Source organism: Scophthalmus maximus, chromosome 5, assembly GCF_022379125.1.
Source record: "Scophthalmus maximus strain ysfricsl-2021 chromosome 5, ASM2237912v1, whole genome shotgun sequence".
Taxonomy (NCBI): domain Eukaryota; kingdom Metazoa; phylum Chordata; class Actinopteri; order Pleuronectiformes; family Scophthalmidae; genus Scophthalmus; species Scophthalmus maximus.
This window is the reverse complement of record NC_061519.1, coordinates 24,602,501-24,624,927: the sequence shown is the minus strand read 5'-3', so window position 1 is coordinate 24,624,927 and position 22,427 is coordinate 24,602,501. Positions and strand designations below refer to the sequence as shown.

The 22,427-nt window shown below is 42.7% G+C and overlaps 2 protein-coding genes across 2 annotated transcripts in view; both read left to right on the top strand.

Annotated features, from left to right (window-relative positions):
• Positions 1-479: 479 nt before the first annotated feature.
• Positions 480-5,082, top strand: LOC118310347 (protein FEV). The gene is made up of 4 exons (XM_035633205.2): positions 480-1,180; positions 1,553-1,685; positions 2,805-2,898; positions 4,395-5,082. Exons 1-4 carry the CDS (start codon positions 639-641, stop codon positions 4,691-4,693), a joined length of 1,068 nt encoding a protein of 355 aa, XP_035489098.2. The 5' UTR covers positions 480-638; the 3' UTR covers positions 4,694-5,082.
• A 1,157-nt stretch (positions 5,083-6,239) lies between these two features.
• The window catches only part of lig1 (ligase I, DNA, ATP-dependent), a 46,381-nt gene continuing 30,193 nt past the window's right edge, over positions 6,240-22,427 (top strand). Inside the window, exons 1-14 of the mRNA XM_035633202.2 lie at positions 6,240-6,384; positions 7,338-7,400; positions 8,438-8,600; positions 10,612-10,774; positions 12,798-12,938; positions 13,946-14,338; positions 14,545-14,647; positions 15,567-15,653; positions 18,377-18,433; positions 19,272-19,330; positions 19,817-19,930; positions 20,081-20,247; positions 20,631-20,707; positions 20,915-21,006. Of these exons, the coding sequence (XP_035489095.2) occupies positions 6,368-6,384; positions 7,338-7,400; positions 8,438-8,600; positions 10,612-10,774; positions 12,798-12,938; positions 13,946-14,338; positions 14,545-14,647; positions 15,567-15,653; positions 18,377-18,433; positions 19,272-19,330; positions 19,817-19,930; positions 20,081-20,247; positions 20,631-20,707; positions 20,915-21,006 (1,696 nt within the window). The 5' untranslated portion in view covers positions 6,240-6,367. The remainder of the gene's footprint in view (positions 6,385-7,337; positions 7,401-8,437; positions 8,601-10,611; positions 10,775-12,797; positions 12,939-13,945; positions 14,339-14,544; positions 14,648-15,566; positions 15,654-18,376; positions 18,434-19,271; positions 19,331-19,816; positions 19,931-20,080; positions 20,248-20,630; positions 20,708-20,914; positions 21,007-22,427) is intronic.

The window sequence follows — 22,427 nt, the reverse complement described above, 5'->3', positions numbered from 1 at the left end:
TTAAGTATTTAATGATAATGTACTGGAGCATTTAGGTGGTGGAGTCAAGTCAAAAATCTTGAGGCTCAAAGTATGAGTTAATACTTTGAGTAATGAGTTAAATATAGTCACATGAGGTGGACCCGACCTCCGTGTGAGTCTCCATGTTTCTACGTCGTGTTGAACGCGGTTGTTGAAACGAAACGGTTCCAGAATACGTCGCGTTCCCGTTGAATTTGCAGACGCTGCCGGAAACCGGAAATGTCCTTTAGCGGTGCGTCGCCCTAAAGTGTCCCCTGTCGGGTGCTCAGTTGGTTTTGCGGTTTGCAACTTTACCACCAGAGGGCGCCAGAAAGTTTAAAAAAAATGACACACTGGGGCTTTAAAACAACAATAGCAGAAGAGCTGGACGAGAGGTCGAGGGGAGGCATGTGTGAGGCCGACAACACTCGAGGAATGAGGTCGTTCGTCAACGTCAGATTCCATATGCTTCTATTGGATCCTAGGGTTTATCGTCGTCGCAGACTCAAGTGAACGGCAGACGGCGACTTTTTTCATGACCTATCACAATGAGGAATATATCGGTTTCAAAAACATAACCACTTCATCTTCATAACGTCAACGTAGGTGCCTCTGGTTCGTTTTCACTTTTCCGCCTCATGAAAAGATCAGCGGCCGCAGCAACAGGAAGTGGCAAATACAAAATCCGCCGTACAACCAATCACGTTGCGATTAGTGTTTCAAGAAACACAAAATGCGACAAAGTGCTTCGGAAACATGAACCGTGGGACTTGGCCGAGGCCTCGACCAACGGCAGCAGATCTGTGTGCAGCGATGAGGAGATAGTGACATTAGAGACACTAACTTCCTTCTGCGATATTTGTATTTCCTTTCCACGATTGTCTTCACACTCAGGTCAAAGTTTGCGCGTCACGCAGACTTCGCCGTTGTTCTCTCTTTCCTCTGCAGCAGTACTGTTCCCCGACTGGGCCTACAAGCCGGCCTGGTCTCCGGGCTCCAGGCAGGTGCAGCTGTGGCACTTCCTGCTGGAGCTGCTGGGCCGCGGCGAGGGCGGAGCCATCGGCTGGGGAGGCGAGTGGGGCGAGTTCGTCATCCGGGACCCCGAGAGGCTGGCCCGGCTCTGGGGCGAGAGGAAGGGCAAACCGCACATGAACTACGACAAGCTCAGCCGGGCGCTCAGGTGATGCAACGAAAAAATGAAAATATGCACCAGTGGTGCTGTTAAATTCAATGTGACATGAACACATGTACTATATACACACACACACACACACACACACGGTGTATTACAGCTCTTTTTCTGTGAATGTGTGAATTCCTCTCTCTCCCTCTGTGCCGCTCCTCCCTCGGGCCGATGCTGCAAATAAAACGTCCTCCTCGTCCAGCATACGTTGTCAAATTAAATTTTTAAAAATGTAAAATGGCCACAGATGCAAACACTTTCAGAACACACTTCTTTACCTCAGATCTACACACACACACACACACACACAGACACGAGGCTCAAACAGACGCAGTCTGACGCCGAAAAAAACCCCCATTTTACTTCCAGATACTACTACAACAAACGCATCCTGCACAAGACCAAAGGGAAACGGTTCACCTACAAGTTCAACTTCAGCAAACTCATCCTGGTGAATTATCCAGGATATCCAGCACCAGCACCAGCACCAGCGGGCCATCAGGTCATTACCACGTCTTCACATCTCATTCATCACCACTTTAAGGACTTTTTTTTTTTAAATTAAAAAAACCCCCAAAACAATCACGTCCTTAAAGCTACAGTGTGTCATTTTTGAATTTTCTGGCGGCATCTGTTGGGAACCGTTGCAAACCGCAACCGACTGAGCGACCGACAGGGGACACTTTATGGCGGCGCACCGCTGATTCCATTTCCGGTTTCCGGCAGCGTCTGAAAATTAGACGCGAACGCGACGTATTCTGGAACCGTTTTGTTTCAACAACCGTGTTCAACACGACGTAGAAACATGGAGACTCACACGGAGGTCGGCTCCACCTCATGTGACTGTATTTAACTCATTCAGAGTTGACGAAAAAACATCGTGATTATACATATATGAACACATAGTTATGGACAATATATTCAATTTCTGTGAATAAGTTCCCCTAAATATTACACACTGCAGCTTTAACAGTTTTTTTTGTGTGTCCAGTTTGTGCGTATAATCCTTTAAGAAGAGTTTTATTCCTTTAAAAAAAGAATTACCTTAAACATAAATGGATCCAAACTTTAATGAAAAACAATTTCTTTCCACTTTATCATTTAATATGAATTCGACCGACATGAATAGAAATCTTTACTGGAAACGTAATGGTCTTAAAAATGAAAAAAAAATTTTGACAGACTGACTGATCCTGCGTCAATATCACATTCACTCTGACTCTCCTTTACACTTTGTTATAATTAAAGCTGTGGTGATCACAGTGAAGAAAGGGACGTGCTGTGTCTGTGCAGTTCACTTTGAAAAAAAAAAGTACAGTCTGGAATAAAACTCTTCACAAAGTGCGTAATGAAGTTCTCAGATGAGACATATCAAGAGCACATGCTGGATGATTAAGATGATTGGTGTCTAAACCTCTTCTCAGCTTCGTCGTCTTTGACCCACACGATACATATTTAATAACGAGGCAAAACCTTCGCCTGGTGTTCCTGATATTTTGTCCGCTCCCCCGTCAGACTGTATTGCACTGTTAAAGATCCATGTTCCCGCATGTCAATCGTCTCCATTTCCTCTCATCTCATCCTCCATCCTCCATCCGTCCGTCCGTCCGTCCACATCCAGCTGGTGCAGAGCGGCGGCCCCCTCCCCTTCCCCCTCCTCCGGGCCGAGAGCGGCCTCCCGCTGTGTGGAGGCGCGGGGTCAGTGATGGACCGAGGTAAGACCATCCGGTCGGAGGAGGTTGAATCTACCGGGGTCCTAACAAGTCTCACAGGAGCCAGTTGCATCAGTTCCTTTTTTCTTACATGATCAGGGGCTGCAGCTAAACGATTATTTTTCATTATCGATTAATCAGACGATCATTTTTTCATTTTAATTGAGTTGTTTGGTCCATAAAATGTCATAAAATGGTGAAAAATGTTCCCAAAACTATTCACATTTAAGAAGCTGAAATGAGAGAAATTGGACTTATTTATTTCATAAAAACTACATGAGCCGCTATCAATCGATTATCAAAATAGTTGCCGATTAATTTAGTAGTCGATTGCTAATCGATCAACTGTTGCAGCTCTAGATATGATTATTAATGTTGTTCTGTTTGTAGTCTGAGAGTGAAAGAGACTTGACTGAGATTTGATTTATTGATAAACTCAGATATTGGGTTGAAGATAAGATAAGATAAGATATACCTTTATTCGTCCCGCAATGGGGAAATTCTGGAATTTAAAAATTACAGGATAAATTGTTTTATATATTTTTTATGGTCACACTTATTACACGATTACAATAAACAGATACATCATCGGTTTAAAACACACAATAAAGTCGCAGCTATGAGGACATAGTGGGTGTGTATTAATATTCAGTATCCTTAAAACTGTTTTAACGTCTCTCGTGGAGACATGCTTTATATTAACACTGCTGCATTTTTCAATATTGTCATTCATCTTTCGTTAATGCGACAGCTTCCAGTCGTGAAAGAACAAACCCCAGAGTCTCCGTCCTCCTCATCTTCAACTCGTTTTGACATCACATAACTCACGTTTGACGTTTGAATGCATCATCGTCGTCTACTAGTGAATGTGTTTCAACGTGAATCAGGATGTTTAATGATGGAAAACAAAACATATTTCTGGTGATTCTTCACAAGAAGAAAACAAATTCAAGCATCTCATATTTAAAAAAAGATTAACTTGCAGGTTTTTATGATGTAAAATTTTTTGAATTATTTGTGGGAATCCCATTAATTTTGTACAATTTTTTTTTATTTTTTTAAAACATTGTACAGATTAAATAGAACTTGGTTGTATTTGACAAAACATATTTGAAGTCATTGTCCACTCACAAGGTTTTTCAGGATCTTTCAAGAATCTCATGGTCTTCCTGTGCTTTTCAGTAAGTGGACCTTGAGTTGAGACATGTTTTGGTCAAGTTACTGTCTTTGAGATCAAAAACACTTCTTCATCTTGTTTTATTACTTTTTTTAAAAAACATTAAAATATCAAATATATTAAAATTATATAATCCAGAATTAGCTAACAAGGTCAAAAAGACACTGAAGGAGTTTCACTTGATTTGATGCTGCAGGCTTCCTTTGGAAGACAGTTGTGTGATACCAATTTATGAATTTTGATGAATGAATATGTATCTGACGCCCTTGTTGTCTTGTCTCAGTAGGCGTTTGACGTGACTCCCTCTCTGTGTCCCCCACAGCGGTCCCGGCCGTCCCTCACCCCTTCCTGCTGCCGACGTGCTGCCTCCCTAAGCCAATCCCGACGCCCCGCGCCCTCTACAGCCCCTTCCCCTACATCCCCTCCTCCGCCCCTGCGCGCCCGGGGGCCAACCTGAGGGAGCCAGGCCCCCCGTCCCTGGCCCCCTCGACCCGCCACGTCAGCACCGCCGCTGGCTGGTCGCACAAGATGCCCCCCGCGGGCTGGGATCTGAGCCACGTCGGTCGGAGCCTGGCGAGGAAGACGGACAGTTCAAGGAGAGGAGAGGAGGACGGGGAGTGACCCACACTCGGGGGAGAGAGAGTGAAGGAGGAGGAACAAACTGCAACAGATTGGACTGCGACCCCTCCTCAAACACACACACACACACACACACACACACACACACACACACACACACTCTCTCTCTCTCACTTTGTGTCCTTTTGAACTCATTATACAGTAGTTTACAATCAGCTGCCTGTGATTCAATACACACAGACTTTGTATTTATTGAGTTGGACAATGTTGTGTTTTTTTTAATTATTATGAATTGATATGTTGTGGAGAGACCCCTGCTGTTCCCCTCCTCGTGCCACAGTGGCAGCCGGGGAATTACACTTGTAAACAATTAACAACGTGGCACTTGTGTTTGAGTTAATAAAAGCAGTGCACTCAGCGTATTTACATTATTCGGCTGTTTGTCTTGCATTTTGCAACACACACACACACACCAAAAAAAATAATGAGAGCTGCATAAATGATGCATTATTAATAATCAGACTGAGGAAGGAGCCTCCAGTCTTCTCCGCAGCATCAGGACCGGTCAGTACCACTCCGACACTGCAGGGGGCAGCAGCAGCGGCAGGGAGTTCGACTTCTTTTTTTCACGGCGCCACAAGCCTTTCCCGGGAGAGAGAGTCGGCAACTGAGATGTGTAACAAAAAATGAAGATGTGCCACTCTGACATGTTTTCTTGAGTACCATCATGATCAGTCAAACTACTTGTGAAGTTGTAAAATGAGGTTTAGTCAAGCGGCAACCCGCCGTGACGTCACCCGTTAGGTCCGACAGAAGGTTCGGCCTCTTCACGTCCACCTACACCTGCAACCCTGCACCCATTGGAGGGCACTAGCCGTCAATCACACTCTATCTGCGCCCCTGTCTATTCGTCTATTTCACTCGAAATGGGACCGTGATTTACAAAATGAGCATCATGCTGTAAAAGAAGATGATTTGAAACTAAAGATCGAGACAATAAATTCCTCAATAAAATGTTTATTCGCGTCATAAATCAAGTGAGAAGTAACAAGTCGCCCTCTGCTGTTCATTCAGGAGAATGCAGGTAACAGGCACTTCTGCACTGGCTTCACTTTGCGGACCCAGTGACTTCATTTTTTTATTTCAGTCTAGGGGTTTACATTTTTTCCGAAATACATCTTATTAATTTATTTATATTATGTTTTCTGTTTGTTTTGTGTTCCCAGAAAAGCGCTACAAATATATCATATATTATTATTATAACTTTTTATTTCTATTTTCACTTTTCGTAATTTGCCATTTTATTTCAACTCTTTGAGTAATTTTTCAAACACATCACGTTTGCAATTTGTACAATTTTGCTTTGCTTTTTTTATTTTGTTTTATCTTACGCCATATCAGTCTAGCCACACTAGTCTTAAATTTGTCGATTTTTTTTTTTTTTTACCTCATGAGTGACTCATCTTCTCTTCGTACGATCTTCGGCTGGGATGTCATTTTGGCGCCGAATATTCTAACCGATTGTCGACCTGCAGCGCGGGACTGTGTGTGTGTGTGTGTGTGTGTGTGTGTGTGTGTGTGTGTGTGTGTGTGTGTGTGTGTGTGTGTGTGTGTGTATGTGTGTATGTGTCCCTCTCTCGTCTGTGTGTGGATGTTGGAGCAGCGTCCGACTGGATTTGATTTGTTATAAGTTCAAGGAGATCATTTGACGACAAAATGCAGCGGAGCATCGCGTAAGTTTCGTAACCACGGTTACTGACGAGCTGTACTAGGAAGTAGCGTTTAGCTCGGTGACGTTTGGACTCTGTTAGCTTGAACTGACCAAGTCAAGTGTGCTGTGAGTTGTGTGAATGAAGTGCCTGCAGCGGGACCTGGCCTGTGAAGTGCGGCTGCGTCTTAGCCTTAACTTCTTACCAGTTAGCATTAGCTTAAGTGGAGTTAGCAGCGTCTATTTTGATTATGTGCACACTAGACCAAACCTGGATTAAACCTCAACATGTGGGCTCACAGTGTCTCTGGGGGGAATAAAAATATGCTTTGGCGCCTGTATAACTGTTTCAGATGAACGTTGTGATGCTAACAGTTAGCCTTTACCCTTTAAAATGGGCTTATATTAAGCTAACGTCTCACTTCCTGAACGCACCACTGCTTTGCGTTGTGCTGCCTTCACGTGCCAGTCGGAAGTTCCTCACTTTCCACTTTAATTACGAGAATGTTATGTTCAAGTGCGCTGTTGTCGGAACCAATTGACAGAACCATATATAGCATTGGCCTATATCAAATCAAATTGACTCAGATTACAGATTGCAAGTTTGTACACAAGCAACGGCTAATACTTGTTGCACTGTAAAATAAATAAAATAATTATTACCATTCATTACTGGATCTATCCTCCTCTCCACCATGATGACAGGTTCTGGTCATCCCGTGTATCACCTTCGAGTTTCCCCACTCGTAATGAGGTCTTGAGGGGGCGTTCATGTGCAATTTCCAAGTTGCCACTCATATTTCCGATAATTCCGATACAACGTGAATGCAGCATTAGTTGCCACACAACTGGCTGTGTTGTAAATCTGCCAACTGGCTCCAGTTTTCTATAATGTAATATATTTTTCTTCTTCTTCTTCTAACATCCATCCGTCTGCAAACTGTTATCTGTCCGTAACCGCTGCTCCTCCTCCACCAGGTCCTTCTTCCAGCCAAAGGGCAAAACCAGGGACGATGACAAGAAAAAGGAACCTGTGAAAAAGTAAGATTATACCTGTAATCGCACAGAACGAGAGGTTATTGCTCTGTGACGAGGTTTATCAAAAGTTTCTGGTGGAGATCTATATAAACATCAGGATCTACAGGTGAACACCGTCGTCCATCTCCACTGAATATGTACAGTAGTCGCTGTCACGTACAAGCGCTTTGGGTACATGAAAAGCGCTTTATAAATCCAATGTATTATTATTATTATTATTATTATTATTATTATTATTATTACAAGTGTAAAGAAAGATTCTGACACTGGAGACCGAACCAAGTGAACACAGAATATAATGAATTTGTTAGTCTGCGTGTGTGTTTAAAAAAAAATAAAAAAATATGCCACCTACTATTAGAGTAGGAAAAATAGAGTTTTCATTTTCCAAAAATTTGAATAAATAATAGAAATACCTGCAAGAGAAAATACTAATTTTTCATCTGGCAAATTGCGGACTGTTGGCTCTGATTTAAGTGAATCGTATCGGTGCAGCAGCAAACGTCCAAACACTTTTCTTTTTTAACTGAATCTAAGAACTCTTTAGCTTTGAAAAACTTTTTTTTTGTGTCCAGTCGTTATTATCAAAAAGACACGATGAAAGAAAAAAGTCACTTCAGCTTCTCATTCCCTGAGCGTCTCTGATGATGACTCGCTCATTATCTCTTCACGGTTTCATTCTTATTATTAAGTCTCGGAACTCACTTTCATGCATTTGTCATTATGTAATGATCTTTTCATCATTTCTTCTTTTTGTGCCTGTGAATTTTTTCATTTTTCTTTTATCAACTTACCTTTTTTCGAATCCCTTAGTGTAGCACCTTTCAAACAGTGCCATAAAAATAAAGTGTGTGTGTGTGTGTGTGTGTGTGTGTGTGTGTGTGTGTGTGTGTGTGTGTGTGTGTGTGTGTGTGTGTGTGTGTGTGTGTGTGTGTGTGTGTGTGTGTGTGTGTGTGTGTGTGTGTGTGTGTGTGTGTGTGTGTGTGTGTGTGTGTGTGTGTGTGTGTGTGTGTGTGTGTGTGTGTGTGTGTGTTCTTCAGACCTGCCAAAAGCCCCCTCAGGGTGCAGAATGGCGTCGTGGAGGCGGATTCTCCCATTAAGAAAGTTGCCAAGCGCAGCCGGCAAATAATGGACAGTGACGAGGACGAGGCACCGGTGTCCAAGGGAGTAGGAGACAAAGAAGCCGCCAGTAAACCAGAAAAGGTAAAAAAAACAAAACACCCCATACTAGAGATCTCCGGTACCATTTTTACTTCGTGATACAGATTCCGGTACCCTGGACTTCGCTTATCGTCCGGTATCGAGTACAGATCCGATACCAGTGCATTCAAAAAAATCAAAACTTGTATAGCGTATTTTGCTCCTAACCCTGTGTGAAGTGATGATTACTATCATTGTTTTGGACCTGGCTCAAAGTTAAACCCTTGTATGTAACAACAGATACATACATAGTGTGTATGCATGTTCTTTTATTATCTAGTTTGACAGTCATAACTGAAAAAGAACAGCAATATTTAAATGTAGGAATAAACAACATTTACTTCCTTTAAATAGCTGTTAAAGTGCAGCCACAGCTTATCAAAATAAAATACTTTAACAGTAACAGTATTAAACTTCAAAAGAAATTAAATCTAGGAATAAATAACAATTCTTTAAAAAAAATCTGTTAAAGTGCAGCCGCAGTTCATAAAAATGAAAGACCGTAAGTCCTTTAGAGCTGCAACAATTCATTGATTAATTGATTAGTAATAGGCCACATTAATCCCCAACTATTCAAGTAGTTATTATGTATAAGGAAAATTCAAAATTCTCTGATTACAGCTTCTTAAATGTGAATATTTTCTGCTTTCTTTGCTCCTCTGTGACAGCAAACTGAATATCTTTGGTGTGTGGACAAAACACAAACACCTTTTGTTTACTCAATGATGAGAAAAACTGAGGCTGAGTGCTCGTACGGTGAATTACGACGTCAAATGCATTTGTCAATAAACCGCGCGATGAAAAGAAACCTGATAATCGGCTCCGGCTGTCGCTCAGTCGCCTGCTGTTTGAGAAACGCTTTCTCTTAGCCGCCCTGTTAATTTTGTTAGTTGATCATGCCAGCGATGATTAATTATCGGATGATTGAGGGAAGAGAGATTGTGACGGATACATCGCGTCTGTCAACAGGATCCGTCCTGCGTCGTTTTCATGTTTGGTGACGATGATTAAATCATTTTTCATGACGGGGTGCGGTCGAGTGTCACCGCTCTTGTGCTGCTCGACAGAGAGCGGCTCCGCTGGAGATGAGTGCGGGGCAGCAACTAATGGTTGTTTTCCACACGTAATTAATCTTTAAAAAAAAACAATTATTGCTTTATGAAATATAAACAATGTTCAACACACGTCGAGGTCTCCATGGATTCTGACTTTATGTGTGGAAGAGCTGATCGTAAATTTACAAACACAAGGTAAAAAGAGGATGTTTTCAGCTTTTGCTTGATGAATAACTTGATTATCAATTAACTGACAAAAACTATCACAGTTGTTGTCAGTTAATTGATAATCCAACGTCAGCCCCACGATTTTGCGTTTGAAAACATTTAGTCGCTCTAAAACATTTATGACAAAGAAATGTAATGGAGGCGTGATATTTTTCCGTTAAACCTTAAACTTTATCAGAAAATAAGTAAAAATGCGACGGAAATACAACCAAATATATGGAACTTAAATCAAGAAAATAAAAATAATCTATGTTTTCGTTAAATGTAAACATAAATGCAGATCTTTTTCTGCATTGTTTAATCTGTACAATAAAAGATTTGATATCGGTAAACATAAGTGCTGATATGTCTTTGAAAGGCCAATATCAGCCCACCGATATATCGATCTAATAAATCGTTGAATGTACCAGGATGTAGCCCTGGTCGTGAATCAATGGTACAAATAGCATCTGTCCCTCAGAGCCTGTGCGTGTAGAAGTAGTTTCCATCTTGCCGACTGTGATGTTCTCTCCACTGTACGATGCGCTTCATTGAACAGAAAACTTGTTTCTCCCCTGATGGAGGTTTGTGTCGTTCTCGAACACTGAGGTGTGTTTTTGTCCCTCACGGTCTTTGTCGAGGTTTCTTCTTTTCGTCATAGAAAATGTAAATGTAATAAAAACTGCCATCGGCTCTAATTCCAACCCGTTAATACTTCTGTATTTGCTTCCCCTTTGTAAATGGATTCCTAGGACGACGTGTTCAAGGCGGTTCCCACCCCACTGTCTCCTCCACCAGCCCCGGCCACGCCCGTGACGCCCGCCACTCCGGCCACCCCGGCCCAGTCGGCGTCCCCGGGGACCCCCGGCACGCCCAACTCCACCTCCCCGTCCGAGATCGTCAAACGCAAGACTGGTCCGTATCTGCTCACATATCCACTATATTGTCGTCGTCCCCCCCCAACCCCCCACATGTTTTTAAGTTGCCTCAGTTTGAACTTTGACACCCGCTGACGATTGATCGTCTCTTTTGCTTCGAGCGGTTTGTACTTGATTACTTCTTAGCAGGAGCCTAATGGCTCCAAACACTCATTATTTCGCAAGACATTTGTCACGAGCGCGAGAAGTTTTTTTCAATTTTTCTTACCAGAATCGGCAAAGTACACTTTCCACGCCCTTGTTCCATTTATTTCTTGAATCCCCATGGAAGTGTGGGGGTCGGGGTCTCGACCTTTCGATTGACGACCACTACACATGATGGAGCTTCATTTTGACAATAGCGTCACTGCTCCGTGCACGTGTGGTTTCTGCTGACTGGTCGTTAAAGGAAGCAGCCGAGCGAGTCGTCTTATAATTTGAAACCAGAAATAATTGCAATAGACGATTTTATCGTCATTTTAAGACCAGTTTTTTTATTCTGAACCATGTGAGCTTGGACGTTGCGCATGCAGTCCCTTTAGGTTTTGTGTCACTGCTGAGAGAAATGTTATTTTACACTTGAGTTTAGGCCTCAGACAAAACAAGCAACCTGAAGACATGGTGCCTTTTAGAACAAATACTAAGAAATCCATCTTTTCTGACATTTTATAGATTGTATTGATTAATCATGCGATGAGAACAGATGAGAGGACAGAAGCAGCAAGACTTTGCCGGACTGTTGTTGTCATTCATTCTTATGTCAACAAACACAATGGCTGTTATTGAAGTCATATTTATTTAACGTATGATAAATTGATAATGTAAGTATCGTGACAGGCCTAACAACACTGCGTGGGCGGTTTGTAAGCATCACTCGTCGACGCGCTAAGAGACGTGCTAGCGGGTCTAAATTGGTTAGTGCGTCAGACTAGGAAAATAAATAATATTTAATAAATAAATCACAACAACAACAACAACAAAGAGAGAAACAAGCTTTCTCCAGAATCACTTCCTGCCCCTTTAACGGCACCTGCCTACCTCTGATACGAGAAAACATTCAAAGATTGTTAGTCGTTTTGCATAAAAGCTTCGGCAGAATGAATGTAATGTGATGTAACGACGGCCTGGAACACCTCACACATGCATGTTGAGTGTGAAAGAGCTGCTGCTGCTGCTTTCTCCTGCCATACATGCCAATTAAATTCTAAAGGAGTGTGTTCATAAAGAATAGCTTGTTTTTTGGTGGAGCTTTTTTACTCGCTGCATTTATGTCACACCAAAGATTGTGGGATTCTAGAACAGAGAACGTAAGCTACTTAAGAGCTGCACAGTTTTTTTTGTCTCCCAGTATCGCAGATTTGTTTTCATTTGGGCAGCACCTCCTTTTCTCACTTTGTTCCCCTTCATCCTACTTTTATTTTTTTTGCAGCGAGGGAAAGTGGCTCATTCTCTTTTCATCATCCCATTCTCTTTGTGTTTGATGACTGCGGCGCCGCTCGCTTTCAGCAGTGGTGCGTTATCACAATAGGAATCGCTGGCACCATCACAGCTGAGTGGGGGGAAAAAAACAAAAACATCACATTAAAGTAAACGTCCTAATTCCACCCAGAAATTGCATTTCTTAATGTCCTGGGTTAATGCTTTCATTATGCTATCTAGAAGCATCACTACCTGTGCTGGAACCTTAACGGGGATAAACACAGAGGTGGATGTGGAACCTAAACAGGAATTTCCCCTCGAGCGCCACTGCTGCATAAAATTACATAAATCACACTGGAACCATAAGCTGCCGCGCTGCATAATATCTTTCAGAATGGAATTAGTGTTTTCATTAGCAAAGTACGTATCTGCGATTCTCTCTTTTCCTTTTTCTTTCCCGTTGCCCTACATCTGCAGTAAGAGAGTAGACTCATCTCCACATTCTCTCCGTTTGATCATGGCATGATTTTAGTTGGGATGCCTCCCATCCCCCCCCCCCCCCTCCCGTTGTTTTAATCTAACGCCTGTCCTGATGTGTGCAGCCAGGAAGATGTTCCCCAAGAGGAAGCTGGACGAGAGCCGGAGCGGCGGCAGCGGGGGCCAGAAAGAGGAGGCCGAGGCCAAGGAGGAGCAGGGTCAGCGAAAGAAACGACCCCGTGTGGAGACGACCACAGCCACCGACGGTACGCCTTCACCTCCTGAGTCTGATAGCAGAGAGCATCCTGCTCAGGCCGGGGGGGGGGGGGAAGGAACCTGGGGAGGGTGTCAGATTTACTGGAACCTGTCAAAGTGTTGGGATACATGGTGAAAAGCTTTACCAACTTATCATTTCCATGTAGAAATAACCAACCTTACAGAAATGTGGCAGTTTTAATTACATTTTATTTAGGATTATTTTCATTATCGATTCATCTGTCGAATATCTTCTCGATTAATTGATTGGTTGTTTGGCCCATAAAATGTCATAAAATGTCGACGTGTTTCCCAAAAACCCCAAGATTATGTTTTTGTTTTGTCCAAACACCAAAGATATTACTACTAAATGATTCATGCATTCATAAAAAATATAATATTTGCGTTGACAAATTCATGAATTGGAATTGAAAAAAATTATAATTCCTAGGTGCCGCCCTGACGTCAGTTATCCAAATCTTCTTTTCTATATTTTGACATGTGGTTAAATTGAAGAAAAGTCGGCAGCAACCTGTGTCCTCAGCAAAATTATTGAGTTTTCCCACAGTCTGCAACTTTTAAAACATTTTTTTAAAGTAACAAGTCGATCCACAGAAGCACAGCAGACGGGGGAAATGGCCCGTTTCTCTTTCTTTCTTCAAAATGTTTGTAAGAAACCAAAAGTGAGTGCTGGATTCGCCTGTCCAATCCAGCAGACACTTTTAAAGGTGTTGATAAGAAAATTAAAGTTTCATGTCCGGCCCTTCCCCCCGTCAGTATCCTGATCCCGGCTTCGTCTCCCGGGACTCAGTGTGTTCAGGTTTGTCAATAGTAATTTCTCCTACCATTCTCTCTGGGCTGAAAGGGGAAACATCAAAAACATAACCTGCAGCATTTATTGAAAAAATGCTGTTATGCTGAAAACCATCTTCAAACATAAAAAATACTGGGTCGCCCTTTGAGAACTCGCTGGCATTTATGTCTTCAATGACTCCCTCCCTGACTCTGCCCTGTGCAGGGGACCCCGACGAACCCATGGAGGAGGGAGCAAAGGCAGAGGAGGTTGAAAAGGCGGTGACCGAGTGTGACGGCCGGGACGAAGAGGTGGAGGAGAACGAGAAGAAAGAGGACGGAGAGGAGGCCAAGGAGGCGGGAAACAGCTCTGATGAGAAGGAAGAGAAAGCTGAGGGCGCGGAAAAGAACAACGAGGCAAAGGAGGAGACGGATGATGAAGGGGAATCTGCAGATGCCAAGAAGAAGAAGAAGAAGAAGAAGAAGAAGGAGGAGGAGGAGGAGGAGGAGGTGGTTGAAAAGGACACGCAAGTCGTAGAGGAGAGCCCGAAAAGACGGACGGGGAAAGGGGAGAAAGATAAGGAGCCGGCCAAGAAAGCCCCGATCAGCAGTTTCTTTGGTGAGGAGCAATTTGCATATCTCTGTGCTTGCACAAAAGAAAAAGAAAAACATGTCTGTAAATGTTCTCTGCTTTTTATCAGTTAGGAAAAGATTGGCAACCTATTGCTCTGCCCCCCAACCACTGCTCCACCTTCACATTTCTTTCTTTCTTTCTTTCTTTCTTTCTTTTTTATTTATTTACTTATTCATTCATTTCTTAAACAGCGCCGAGAAAAGCTGCAGTGAAGACGGAGAAGAACGAAGGTGAGAAGAAGACGACAAGTGGAGAGAGGAAGAGCTCAGCAGAGGAGAGTAAAGACACCAAAAGGTGAGGGGAAGGGTACAACAGGAAGTTGTTTCTTGTTCTCTGTCGTGATGCTGGCGTGACAGTGATGTCACTGTTCCAGCTGACATCAACAACAAAGCTTCTTAAATTTGAAATATTTTCTCTTCCATATTTTTCCACCTACAGTATTTCACTTGATTGTCCATCAGACTGTAGATTTTGATGCAGATCCAGATGTAGATTAAAAAAAACTGTATTTGTTATTAACATTACCACAATGCTAATGCATTGTTCTTTTCTTTTTTTGTGTGAATAAACCAGTTGCAGCAGCGTATTACTGCTTTGTCATTTTGAGGTCATGTTAACTCTTCCATTCACAAACTATTTATAGCTCCAGAATAGAGGAAATGCATTTTTCATCCTCCTAACTATTTATTATTTCATCACTGCCTCGTTGTGTGGGGAGTGACGGGCACGACATGAAAAGGAAAAGTTCACAGCTCGTTGCAATAAATCCGGACAAAGATATTTTTGTCTGATTCTTCTTTCACATGTTACTTCAGTAAAATACTGTTATCTTGTCCAAGCATGGCTTTACATATAACATCGCTAATGTGGACAAAAATCACCTCGGTTAAATATGTCGAACTTAAGTTTTAACTTTGCCGTAGCTCGGCTCCTTCCGGTGGAAACTTTCTTGAGACATTCTTCCAGAACGATGGTTGAATCTCTCTGAGCATCTCATTGTTATGATAATGGCGTGCGTGACTCTCTGTCAACAAAGGAAGTTCTGAGTTGGGGCTGCAAGCGACCGGAACAGCTGTCACCGCCGTTCAGCTTGACACTAAATTGCGCTCTCTCTCTCTCTCTCTCTCTCTCTCTCTCTCTCTCTCTCTCTCTCTCTCTCTCTCTCTCTCTCTCTCTCTCTCTCTCTCTCGCCTCGTCGACGTTTCCTCCTCAGCGAGTCGACTCCGGGACAGACGGACTACGATCCGGCCAGGCCGGGCTACCATCCCGTGGACCACGCCTGCTGGAAGCAGGGCCAGAAGTAAGTCAACCCCTCCAAAATAAAGTAGAGTTTGATAATCCTTTTTTGGAATATGAAGGAATTCAATGTATTCTGGAGGAGTCTCGGAATGTGTAAAGATGTCAGAAGCTGCTCACTTTAAAGAAATCTTTTAAATAAATATATAAAGTGTCAGAGGACGGGCCTTTTGGATTTGACAATAATGTGACACAAAACCGTTGCTCTTGTTGCTTGACTGCTCGAGAGGCGTTGACAAAAAAGAAAAGGTCAACAAGTCGAGTCCTTTTTCTAGGCACAAGAGTCGATCCTCTAGATTTAAAGGGGCAGTAAGCGATTTTGGAGAAAGCTTGTCTCTCTCTCTTTGTTGTTGATGATTTGGCCGAGCCGCAGAACCCGCAGCCTCGGCTATGCAGAAAAAACTCTGGTTCTGCGCACACACGAGGAAATACTTGCAGATGTTTTTCCAAAACATGTATTGGTTTACTTACTTACTGCCCCTTTTAATTCTACTCCATAGAAATAAGTCCAACATGCATTGACCGCCCACTCCTCTCCCTCTGGGTAGTTTTTTATGAACTTATTTCTGTAGCTGTCAAAATGTCTTTCCTTTTTTTCTTTTTTTTTTTACAAACATTAATATAAGCAGGCCACGTAACCCCCTCTACCCACCGCCCAAATCAAATCTCTTGGAACATGAGAGATGGATGAAATGGGAGAAAACACAACAGAGACGGGCGGGGAAAAAAATTAATATATATTATATTCTCCAGAAGGGGACAGATTGTGGGAAATGTTTTTTTTAAGCGAGCCCTTGGTAGTGTATGTAATATTCTTAGGCCTGATGCAGGTCAGTACCCACTTGATCCAGCCTTCAAATCTAAGGGGGTTGAAAACATGTTCTCAATCTCAGAGTAATAAAAACGCCCGTCCAGCTAAATAGTGAATGTGACAAAAGAGGCTACCGTCACAGGAAACACTAATAAACGTCTCTAAGTGGATCTGGTGTACCTAATAACCTTAATTTATTGGCACGAATGTTAATTCTTTTTGCTCTCTCTGTGTGGAGGAGAATGTGATCCTAAAGTAAATACATCAATCACTCGTCAGTAGATTTTCCACGGATCCTAATTTTCGACGGGATTGTCGTCTGATTGATTATCATGGATTTTGTCATTTCTGATAATTACAAAGGACGGGGACGGTTGTGGCACGTATATAATCCCTGTCTTTGTCAATGATTCTTTGAATGCCCCACTTCTGACTGTCAAATGAAGATTTGAAATAAAGAAAAAAAGGCCCAAAGCTAATCTGCCCACCAAAGAGTCAGGAATTGAGACAACACTGAAGACGGTCGTCATTAAATTAGTGGGTTTTTTTCTCTCTCTCCACTGAGTCTGATGTGGAAACGAGACTGATTCCTCCTCTGCCGCCTCCTCGAGTTTAAACATGAGGAAATTTGTGCGAAGAAATACAAATTTCAGGGCAGGCGAGTGCTCTCTCCGACTTGGAAATGGAAATGAAAAAATTTAAATTGGAATTTTAACATCAAGGCCATGTTGCAAAATGGTACTGCTGCTACCAAGCTCCCAACTCGAGCCAACTGCCGTTTTGTTTCAACCTTGCTTTGAATAACAGATGGAAGTTTTCCACTTCCAAACTGTGTGAGGTACCGTGGCACTCACGGAGAAGTCATTGAATTGACTTTCAAACAGTTTTTAAATGATTAAATAAACATTCCGACTTTGGATATTCTTAACTTATCTACTACTCCAAAGTAGGGCTGACACTATTTCCAAAAATCAAGTTTGTTGAAGAGCAAGAAGTCTTAGAAGTAAAAATAATTCCACACACCGCTTCTCAGATTCTTTGGTGTCTTCATTGTCTGCTCAGGATGACTTTGCTCACTAGTAGGGCTGCAACAGTTCATCGATTAATCAACTAGTAATCGACTACTAACTTAATCGCCAACTGTTTTTGATAATCAAAGTAGTTTTTATGAAGAGAAAAAAGTCACACTTGTCTGATTTCCGCTTCTTAAATGTGAATATTTTCTGGTTTCCTTGCTCCTCTATGACAGTAAATCTATATATATTTGGTGTGTGGACAAAACAAAACATCGTCTTGGGCTTTTGGGAACACAATCAGAACTTTTACCATTTTATGGACCAAACGACTAATCGATTAATAAATAATGAAAATAAATGTTTGCCGCCCAACTTGCTAGTAATAATAACATTATAGTAAAAACTATATTTCTATAGTGCTTTACAACATACCAATAAAACGGCACAGAACAAGACAAACATAAGAAAGATAACATTAAGAAAATCATAAAAACAAACAACATCGGGCATTAAAAGTCTCTCCTATAAAAATATGTTTTAAGTCAAAATTTAAAATCAGGTAAAGTGCTGACAAGTCTTATCGACCCAGGGCCTTAGTTACCAGCCTCAACTTAGAAGCAAAATCTAATATATGAAACATAATACTGTTTATCAAAAATGATCATAAGGAAACAGTTTTCCCACCATAGAAACACGGAGCTTTGTCGTCCCTGTGTTTTGCTCTCGTGGACTTTTGATAACCCAGAATCAGAGCCCAGTCCACTTACCTGCTACTCATAGTGAGTCAGTCTCTGAACAGCCGAGTCAGCTTAACATTGTGTGAATGTAAAAAAATAAAAAATAAATCTGTCTCTGTGGATGATCCGCCCGCTAACTGCACACTCACCCCCCCCCCTCCAGAGTCCCGTACTTGGCGGTGGCTCGCACCTTTGAGAAGATTGAGGAGGACTCTGGCAGGTAAGAGGCTCCATATGGAGGGAAAGGAAAAAAAAGAGGTGTTTTAATCCCCCGCACACGCACACACACACACACACACACACACACACACACACACACACACACACACACACACACACACACACACACACACACACACACACACACACACACCGAGGTAGTGAACGGCCATGTGGGTAATAAAGTGATCGCATGTGCACAAACCAAAGCTGTTTTCTTTTTTACTGAATCACCCCTCAGGCTTTTACTGCTGGGAGTTTCTGGAGAGTGATTAGAGAAGTGTGTTCCAGCCAGGGGGAAAAAAAGTGAGGGTATTGGATTAATTTTCCCAAATCCGCAGGGGACATGAAGAGTTTAATAAATAGGTCAGATTCTAGGAATGTTAAACAATGTGTTTTTTAGCAACGTGTTAAATTTTCAGATTTTCAGATTTGATCCTCTCGCCTGGCTGATGACTTGTTTTTGCAAATCGTGAGCTAAAAGGAAATGAGGAGAAACCTGTTTTTGGTGAATCTTAGGTTTTGGAATCTAAGATCATATATTGTAAAAAAAACAACTAACGCTCTTACCAACAAATTGGAAACATATTTTAGAGACTTCTCTTTTTAATCTCTTGAGGATATTAAATGACAAACGTCCTGGTAATGACTGACTCTACCTGCTGCAGGTGATGCATAGTGTTCACCTCTCTCTTGAACTTCCCATTTCTGATTAAAAAACCTGCAGACAAATCTCATTTCCCGCCTCCCAGTATTTACAGAAAAGTCTTTTTAAAATTAATTTAGCCCCCGTCTCCCCTCTCTCAAACACAATCCCTGTGTTCTTCTTCTCCTCGCAGGCTGAGGAACATCGAGACTCTGTCGAACCTGCTCCGCTCGGTGCTGCTGCTCTCCCCAGGTAAACGCTGCTTTATCTCTCCCATAATGCATTCTGATGTCGCTACACCGGCAGCTGGCTGCCAGCCACTATATCAGGGAAACGGTGATGAAGCCGGGTCGCACATAAAAGTGGGAAGATGAGTCAGTTCATTTGTGTGTGTGTGTGTGTGTGTGTGTGTGTGTGTGTGTGTGTGTGTGTGTGTGTGTGTGTGTGTGTGTGTGTGTGTGTGTGTGTGTGTGTGTGTGTGTGTGTGTGTGTGTGTGTGTGTGTGTGTGTGTGTGTGTGTGTGTGTGTGTGTGTGTGTGTGTGTGTGTGTGTGTGTGTGTTGGGGGGGGCTGTTTGTTGTTGTGTCCCGGGTGGTGTTTTTTTGTGTGTGTCTCTTTGCTTCTCTGTGTAGGCTTGTAGTTTTTTGTCCATGTTGTGTTCCTTGTAATAGTGTGTGTGTGTGTGACCGCGTGTGTGTGTCTGTGTGTGTTCACCTTTTTATTCATGTTCTGTTTCCAGACGACCTGCTGTGCTGTGTGTACCTGTGTTTGAACCAGCTGGGTCCTGCCTACCTGGGGATGGAGCTAGGCATTGGAGAGACGCTGCTGATGAAAGCTGTTGCTCAAGCAACTGGTAATGGAAACACACACGCGCACATACACGCAAGCATAACCAGTCTGTTGCACCCAAAACACTTGCTTTGTGCATTCGCAGCCTAAATGCTGACGCCTGCTCATCAGCTGGCGAGGCGGCCGCTATTTACCGCCTCATTCTTGTTTCCAGGGCGACAATTGGACAAAATCAAAGCGGAGGCACAGGAGAAGGGAGACTTGGGCCTCGTGGCTGAGAGTTCCCGTAGCAACCAGCGCATGATGTTCCAACCGGCCAGTCTGACTGCCGGGGGCGTGTTCAGGAAATTGAAGGAAATCGCCAGCATGAGTGGGAACTCGGTGAGCCACGGAATAACATTTTCATTAGGAGCAAAGCAGGCTTTCAGAAAATATCGCTTTCACTTTTATTTGGTATCCAGGGCTCGGGGGAGGGAGAGGAAAAGAAAATGTTAATGAGATTGTGTATTGATCAAGGAATTATTAATTAAGTTTATTTTTCGACTTGAGGGGAAGGAGCTAATTTCTGAGCCTTTCGAATATGTTGTCGCCTGCTTTAGAATCTCTGAAGCAATTAATTTTTCCTCCCCGTTGTTATTTTTTTTTTGTAATGCTCTGGATGGAACATGTACTTGCCGGTGACCTCAGTCTTTTTTTTTTTTTTGTATTCCGTCTCTTTTCTCGCTCCTCTTCTTTGAATCTCAATTTCCCGCCTCCTGCCTCAGGCCATGAATAAGAAAATCGACATCATCAAAGGCCTCTTTGTGGCATGCCGCTTTTCCGAGGCCCGCTACATAGTCAGGTAAAAATAATGCTCTCTCACGCACACAAACATGCACACATGCAGACAGGCTCAACTGTGTGTTTCATCATAGGCAGGCATACACATACACATCTGCAAGTTAAGATGTACATATATAAACATGTGTGAATGGTCAAGCATGGACAGTAGCTGCTGTCCCGGGCAGCAGGTGTCTACACTGTTGGTCTTGTGGTTTTTGATTGACAGGTCCCTGGCTGGGAAGCTGAGGATAGGCCTGGCTGAGCAGAGCGTCCTATCAGCACTCAGCCTGGCGGTGTGCTTGACCCCACCTGGACAAGGTAGCCTTGAATTTTAAATGATATGTAAAAAAGAAAAAAAAGGAACCTTCATCTTAAAACAGTAGTGAGTAAATTGCCTGCGCGTTCACTGAGCCAGTTGTTGCTTGCTGTTATCGCCTCCTCCTGTGAAAACTGGCCATGAGACAAACGACAAAATTCCGCCAGTCCCGACAAAAGTTTTTTCAAAAGTTTATCTGAAATTAATGTCTTGAGTTTTAAGAACCCCTTCAGTCACCAATTTAAAGCATATAAAAATAATCTGCTAAGCCTAATATTTTGTTTAACATTGTTTACCACAAAAAAACTTTAAAAAACCAACCTCTGAAATGGGGCTGTAAACCATTTACTCTCTGCTAACGCTAACTGTCTGCTGACACGCCTGCCGTCTTCTCGTGGATGCTAACTGCTAATGCTAACAATAACTGTCTGCTGACACACCTGCCATCCTCTCGTGAATGCTAGCTGCTAATGCTAATGCTAACTGTCTGCTGACACACTTGCCGTCCTCTCGTGGAGGCTAACTGCTAATGCTAACGCTAACTGTCTGCTGACACACCTGCCATCCTCTCGTGGATGCTAACTGCTAACGCTAACTGTCTGCTGACACGCCTGCCGTCTTCTCGTGGATGCTAACTGCTAATGCTAACACTAACTGTCTGCTGACACACCTGCCATCCTCTCGTGAATGCTAGCTGCTAATGCTAATGCTAACTGTCTGCTGACACACCTGGCGTCCTCTCGTGGATGCTAACCGCTAATGCTAACGCTAACTGTCTGCTGACACACCTGCCGTCCTCTCGTGGATGCTAGCTGCTAACGCTAACTGTCTGCTGACACACCTGCCGTCCTCTCGTGATGCGCTGCCTCTGCTGCGATAATAATAATACTACATTTCACGTACCAAATCTAGCTTGAACAGGATTTGTTTGAATTTCAAATTGCAGAGAAGTGACACAGAAATCTGCTCCTCCAGGAGAGGAATGTGAAAACACCTCTATAGTGACATGTGCTCAGATCCAAGTCGCTATAGTCAATGTCAGACATTTTAGACGACAGGAACAGAAGAAAAACACTTTTCTGAGTGGAGGGGGACTTAAACAAGAGATTTTTTTTTCAGATTATGTCTTTGCACGGATCAGGGGAATTTTGACCCTAGTCTCAGGGAAAAACAGTGTTTCCTTTTATTTAAATTAAATTGTGCAGACTTTCAGGAGTGTATTCATTAGATTCTTCTGTATGCGGTATGACGGGATGTCTCGTTAACAGAGAGGAAGGTATGTGGGGGTGTTACAGATAGTAAGTAAGTTTTTATTATAAAAAAAGCTTTTAGCAGTGTAAAAAAAATCTTTGAACCCTTGAAGATGAAATTTGATGTTTGTCCTGTGTGAACCAAACTGATGCGTCGCCAAACGCGTCCCTCA